The sequence below is a fragment of the Gossypium arboreum genome, chromosome 4 (assembly GCF_025698485.1).
Source record: "Gossypium arboreum isolate Shixiya-1 chromosome 4, ASM2569848v2, whole genome shotgun sequence".
Classification (NCBI taxonomy): domain Eukaryota; kingdom Viridiplantae; phylum Streptophyta; class Magnoliopsida; order Malvales; family Malvaceae; genus Gossypium; species Gossypium arboreum.
The window spans coordinates 18,076,456-18,083,875 of record NC_069073.1 but is presented as its reverse complement, the minus strand read 5'-3'; the positions used below and the strand labels follow the sequence as shown (position 1 = coordinate 18,083,875).

General features: G+C 26.8%; 1 protein-coding gene across 2 annotated transcripts; it reads right to left on the bottom strand.

Annotated features, from left to right (window-relative positions):
- Nucleotides 1-3,295: 3,295 nt before the first annotated feature.
- On the bottom strand, nt 3,296-5,320 carry LOC108459525 (protein trichome birefringence-like 28). Of its 2 annotated transcripts, none has more exons than XM_017758910.2 (5): nt 4,711-5,320; nt 4,419-4,590; nt 4,128-4,327; nt 3,871-4,029; nt 3,296-3,777 (listed from the first exon to the last, which is right to left on the bottom strand). In XM_017758910.2, the coding sequence occupies exons 1-5, from the start codon at nt 5,115-5,117 to the stop codon at nt 3,438-3,440; spliced, it is 1,278 nt and encodes a 425-aa protein (XP_017614399.1). In that variant the 5' UTR covers nt 5,118-5,320; the 3' UTR covers nt 3,296-3,437. The 2 variants fall into 2 exon arrangements, with proteins under 2 accessions (XP_017614399.1, XP_017614400.1); XM_017758911.2 differs by having other exon boundaries at nt 3,596-3,777; nt 3,893-4,029.
- Nucleotides 5,321-7,420: the final 2,100 nt, after the last annotated feature.

The window sequence follows — 7,420 nt, the reverse complement described above, 5'->3', positions numbered from 1 at the left end:
CCTCTGCCAGAGGCACAACTGGTGTCGTATCTGGCACCCCCTTGATCTGTCAGCTTTTTTTTTTTGCCAGCTTTTGTTTTTTTTTAGCTTTTTTTTTTAACTAGTATATTTTTTTAAACAGAATTTTTGATTTGACATGGGGTGGTCACGCCTTACCATAGGCGGCACCACCCAAAATGTACCATTTTAGTACATAATTTTTTCTTTGTATTATTTTAATATTTTTTTAATTTTTTATCCTATTTTAATAAAAAACCTTGGAAACACTATAGGGCAGCTTTTTATGTATCCATTCATGTTTGAACAAAAATTTGCTTCACATTTAATTGATTTTGTATGGTTAATAACTAACAATTAAGCTATCTCTACATCAAGATTTAGAGCATTTAATTTATAAATTTATAATAATATATGTAAAAGTACAATTTAGAGAAAATTTTAAGTCAACCATAATACTTTTTATTGTTCATTATATTAATAAATTGAAATTATAAAAAGTAAGTTTTAGTTTTTATATAATAAAATTTTATTAATTTTAACAATACAATAAAGTTGAAGTTGGATTTATCGTATTAAAAATAAGTAATATTAATTAATTATTAGTAATAGATAAAATCATATTAATAATATATCTTGATTATTTGTATGAACTATACAATTGAGAATATTAAGTAATAAATAATAATATGTATTATTTTAGAATAATTATCATTTAATTAGTGTTATAATTATATATCAATTAAAATTAAGACTTACCATTATAAATATTATTCAATAATTCATTTTAAATAAACAACATTTAAATAACACCATCTAGAAAAAAATGAAAATTATTTTATTATCGCATTCAACACTTCATATTCGAACAAACATCATCTAAATAACTTCATTGATAAAATAATGAAAATTATTTTATTCGCATTGGTAAGCTATGAGTGTCTAAAAAATAATAGAGAGGATAAAAGAATTTATTATTTTATATTTTTATTTTAAATATAAATATTTATTTTAATCATAAAAATAAAAAATATTTATGAAGTAAATTAAAAAAATCACGATATCGACATTATAGCGTTGAAATCAACGATATTGTACCAAGTACTATGTTACTAGATTTGATACAATATGGAGAATCTCGAGACAATTTTCTCTTTGAGGACTAGCATAGATGAAGGTGCACCACCACCTAACACCAACTTGCCATCTAATGAGAGAATTAATGTAGTTGCTAGAGGTGTTTGTGATGTTGATCTTGCAACAATTAGTCCACCAAAGAACAAATTCTTTTGATTTGCCAACACAACAACCTTGACAGACTTATAATTTTGATCTGCTCATTAGGGTAATTGGACTCTAACACACAAACATATAATATTATAATTTTAAACCTTAATAGTATACAAAATCAAAATCCAAATATTTATACATATTACATATGTATAAATATTTAGTTAGAATAGAGTGTCAATGTAAACAAAAATTATAATTAAAAATAGTTTTTTAAAATATATTTTAAAAAAGTTAAGATTAGCTATAAATATCAATTGAGTCAACGTAATTAGTCCAACCATCAATAGTGTTTGCATTCCACTCAATTTGGTAGGTTCTTTTAGCCACTCACGTATGAAGCATAGGGACCCCATATAATACTCGAGATCATTAACTCTCTGAAACTAGCCGATTTCATATAGATGTTACTACTCATTGTCGTGTTTGATGAAAATAAAATGTGTTTTCTTTACATTTATTCTATGTCTCAAGAAAACGTAAACTACTGTAAAATTCTCTTCATCATATCAAGCTTGGTCTATGTTATTTCGGCAAAACATCAAGTCATCCACAAAACTATTCTTATATATGTGAATCGGTATCCGTTTCTTCCTCGAAACCACAATCTAAATGCTATGAACCAACCTTTCAATTCCAAGAACAAAGAGATAGGAAGGTAGGGGGTTTCTTGTCTAATTTCCCTCGTCAATTTAAACTCTTTAGTCAGGGCACCATCTTGGAAGATTTGCACCGAAAAAATTGTAACATTATGCACAAGGGCTCTAATCATCTTCAAAGGTAGTCCCACTTTATATAGCTTTTTCCCCAGAAAATACCATCTCATTAAATTATAAGCTTTCTTTAAATCCACCTTAATAATCATCCAATCCTTTTTACTCTTGAAATACTTGATTGAATAAACTACTTCTTGTGCAATCAAGAAATTGTTGGTGATTTTTTGACCTACCACAAAGTTTACTTGATTTGGCCTTGTAAGGAATGGCATGACACATTTAAGCCTATTAAAAATGGTTTTTTTCACTATTTTATAAAGCACTGATCACAAATTAATTAGCCTCAAAATGTAAAAATAATTGAGGGTTAGAACCTTTAAGTATTACTACTAATAACATAGTATTTATATTCAGATCTAGCTCGTTTCCTTAAAAACAATTGCTTTCACTATCCCTTACAAAAGTCCTCTAATTTTGGAAAAAATACTAAGTGCATAAAAAAAAGCCATCCAAATCTCCTCATTATACATCTCATATATGATTGGTTTAGAGTGGAAAGCCTGCTAAAGACCTGTCAACCATATATAATTTTTAAATGAAAGAAATAGCTTCAAATTTGATGATATCCTCCTCAAAACATCATGTGCTCGTATAATACGATTATGGCTTCATCTCATTAGACTTGGAGTATTTTGCGGAGCTCCTCTTGATATAAAACTTGCTCTAATTTAGCACGTAGTTAAATGGTCTTTAATGCAGCATGAATACCTCCCAACCTAGCAATGATTTTCCTTCTCCATGTTGTGATGCTACAAAAGACTTCAATATTTACAAAGAATCCTTAACCATGAGTGAGGCCAAGAATCCTTAACCAGTTCAGTAAAAGAATCATGAGTGAGGCAGCCAGAGAAAGAGCGAAAAGTTCTCTTTCCCTTTGTGTTCCACTGGATCACTGAACCTATTAGTTTGAAATATATGATCAATAATAGTGATTATAGCTAAGTCTTTCCTCCATTGTTTTATTGCCCATACTATTCAATACCAACTTAATTATTATTCCTATGTATGATTTAGATAATTCTTAAGTAAGTCCTACACATGTACATATATACGTCTTAACTCAATAATTATCAATTATAAAAAAGGTTTTGGTTTAACATCATCTGAAAAAGTATATTTAAAACTAAGGCTGATGCAAATATTGGGATTTTCAATTTGTCATAATTGAACCAAGATTGCCATTTTCCTCGTGCCTACAATCCCTTACTGCTTCTAACCAAGCTAGACCCCCATTCATTCGAAATCGTTCTAAATTGCACCCATTAACTGATATATGAAAAGGAGTTCTTGTATTCTATATCATGTCGCAGATAAAAAAAAAAAAATCATACATTCATCTTTAGGAATGAATCAATTATGAAATCAAAGTCAAGTCTAGTATATGATAAACGTATATAACAACTCATTCCATGTATCAGGCAATCCAGGCAGACACCAATGCACACAATCCGCATATTTTGCTGGATCAGCTTTTTGTTCTTGGGTCAGCAACTTACCACCGGGAGCTGCATAAATCGATGTATGTGCATCTTTTCGGTATTCGGATAGCCTCGTTATGTTGAGGAATTGAAGGGGTATTTTCATGGAACGTACGACATTTTCTACAATTGCGGAAAGCTGCCGATTCGTGCCCACATCAAACGTCGATGTGTTCACAATCGGAGTTGTCTCGTTCAAACACATGATCCCATTGGTGTTATTCCAGGCAGAGCTCCTGTTTCAATTTGCATATGCAAAATGTGTTAAAAGTATGTGTTTAGAACAATCAAATTGAAAAGTTTTCTCAAGTTTTTTTGCTAGTTTATACATCTTATGTGAAGGAGCCATACTGATGAAGAACACTGAAGTTTGATTAGGATCAACGTTTTCTTCCACCCATTTGGCCCATGATTTCAAAGCACTCTCATATGCTACATTCTGATCAATGTCGACATAATCTGTCACACCATCCTCGAAAGATCCTCGTCTTTTCAATCAGTTTTGAAGGAAGGATCGAGTCAAAATTTCTAGTATTTCAGAACAATGTATGCTAAAATGTAAAAGACAACAAAGGTAGCAACTCACAGTACTTTCACGGTGGGGTACCTCCACCAAATATATGTATTAAAGATGAGATAATCCACATTTTTCCAGTTATCTCCATGTTTTGAGATTGATTCAAGCTTGACTATAGGCTCCACTGTGCCATCCCTCATTGTCGGAGGGTCTACATTGGATTCAACCAAAAACGGTGCCCAGTAAAACTCCATTGTAGCATTATAATCCTACATGGTTCAAACACATTCTTCACTTTCTTTCTAAGTTATTTGACAAACAATGATTTAAAATAATAGAGAAACATCAGCAAGCAATTACCTCCATTTTAAAGACAATGGTATAGTTTGCATAACTTAAGCTCCTCTTCTCTGGTGGGATGACAGATTGAACCATACAAGCCATAGATAGCATCTGGTTAAAGTTTATGGAGTCCCCAACAAACATAAGCCTCTTTCCTCTAAGTTTCTCCAGCAATATTTTTGCCTCAAACCTTAACCCAAAAATGAAAACTAATCATTTAATCTATTCGACCACCATGGTTCTTCAAAAACAGGGGAGCACTAAAAATAATGAGAATATTACTAAGTAGTTGGAGAAAGAAAGTATTTACTTGGGCAAAGAGCAAGCTTTGGGCTGCCATCTCCATTTCTGGTATAAAGAATCAGGCCTTCCATTCTTCAAGCAAGTCACCATTGTATTAAGGAACTCGCAGTCTTCTTTGTATAAAGGGCGTGATGATCCATGATCGAAAACCCATTCTCCTGTGAAGATATCACACTCTTCTAATGGCAAAACAACTCTTACGTTTCCATCATCGTCATCTTTGTTTGTTTCTTGGAGTTTAAAATTAGTTGAATTTGAAGATTCCCTGAAGGGTTGTCGGTGACTGAAATCTGGAAATGGGATGGTTTTCACGTACTGATTGTAACAAAAGAATCCAAAAAGTAGAGTTGGAAAAGCTACCATGGTTAACATTGGGAAGTAATTGCATTTTCGGGTCTTATCAAAAGGTTTCATGGTCCCTGATTATCTTCCAGATAGTCAAGAACAGCTTGATCAATGGGCTATGGAGTTTGTGTTCTAGGTTTTTCATTTTTTTTCCTTCAAGATTTATAAATTTCTGATAGGTGTAGGTCAACCTCCCATTTCCCAATTTAACTAACACTAGTCGTCGTTTGATGTGTTTTTAGCATGTAAAGTTGTCATCAGTTTATTTTTTAGAAAACAGAATATATCATATGATAATTTTTTTAAATCATTGCCAAATTTTGGTAGGAGTTGTTAAAAGCTTTTATTTGCTATGGTTTAAGCCCAATTAACCTCTTTTCCTCCCCACAGAATTAATTTATTTAAATATATATGAGTTGTTAAATCATAGTTGAATTTGCAATATGATATCACCATGTTACATGCTTTTATAGTTTATTTTAATAATTATTATTTTTATTTTATTTTCAAACATCTCTCTTTTAAGAGATTAATTACGACTAGATTTATCTTGGAGAGTAAGTAAATATTTTTTTATTTTAATCTAGATTTATTATTACATTTATTACTATTATTTTTTTGTGAATTATAATAAAAGGGTAAAGTTGTAATAATAATGCGATTAATATCACTCTTATTCATGTTACATTTAAGGCTGTAAACACCTAATCATTATACTAATACATGGGTTTTTTTTACTAAAATAATCTATCAAATTTAATTAAATACCAAAATGATCCATATTTTTAATTAAACACCAAAATGACTTGAAATCTACTGTAAAAATTCGTGGAGCCAAATTATATGGCGCCACCAACTTGCCACGTCAGCAGGGAGCATAAAAAATTAATTTTTTAGTGAAGCCATGTAGAATGGCGCCACTTGTATAAATACCAGAGAAATACTGAAATTTTTGAAAATATGGGAGAATTTCAAAAAAATTAACCATTTTTTTGGTAGAACCAATTAATATGGCGCCACCAGTCCCCTCCCATGTCAATTTCTTTTTTTTTTTTACTTTTTTACTTTTTGACTTTTGTACTTTTTTTACTTTTCTTTCTTTCTTTCTTTTATTTATTTATTTAATTTTATTTATTTATTATTAATTTTAAAAATTTTGAAATATTTATTTGAAATATTTTATTAATATATATTTTTAAAATTTTAGATATATATTTTGAAATTATTTTTAAATTTTAAATATTATTTTTAAATATTAAATATTAATTTTTTAATATTATAAAATATTTAAATATTTTAAACTTTCAAATTTTTATTAGTTTTATAATAATTTAATTTATAATATTTTAAATTATGAATTTTAAATTATTTTAAAGATATTCAAATCATTTTTAAATTCTATTTAAAAGTTAAAAATAATATTTTATTTTAAAAGTGAAATTTAATTTAATAAAAAATTAAAAAATATTTGTTAAAAAAATAGAAGAGGGTGTTCTGGTGGCGCCATTTAAATTGGCTCCACCAGAAATTGGAATATTATTTTAAATTCCTCATTTTTTAGAATTTTTAAATTTTGATTTTTAATTATTTTTAAATATATTTAAACCTTTTAAAATAATTTTTATAAAAATTTATTTAAAAATTTTAAATGTTTAAATATTATTAAAAATATATTTAATATTTAAAATAATTTAAAATTAAAAAATAATTTCAAAATTTTATTTTTAAAATTTATAAAAATAATTTCAAAAATATATATTTAAATTTAAATATATATTTTTGAAATTATTTTATTTTGTTTAAAAATATTTTAAAAAATATATTTAAAATTTAAAATTTATAAAATAAATTTAAAAATATATTTTTAAAATTTATAAGACATAATTTAAAAATATAATACTCAAAATTTAAAAATAATTTAAAAATAATATTTAAAGTTTTAAAAATATATATTATAAAACATTTCAAATATACATTTTAAATTTTTAAATTAATAACAAAAATAAATAAAATAAATAAACAAAATAAAATAAGAAAAATTTAAAATTTAAAAAAGAAAAAAATTAAAGTAAAAATAAAAGTTAATAAAAAGTAAAAAAGTGAAATTTGAATTAATAAAAAATTAAAAATATTTGTTAAAAAATATTTATTTGTTAAAAAATATGATGTGACCAGTTATAATATATATTTTAATTTTTACTTTAAATTTTTATTTTTAATATATATATATATATATATATATTTAATTAAATCCATTTTTTAACAAATAAATCTTTTTTAACAAATTATTTTTAATTTTTATTAATTCAATTTTCACTTTTTAAAATAAAATATCATTTTTAACTTTTAAATTGAATTTAAAAATAGTTTGA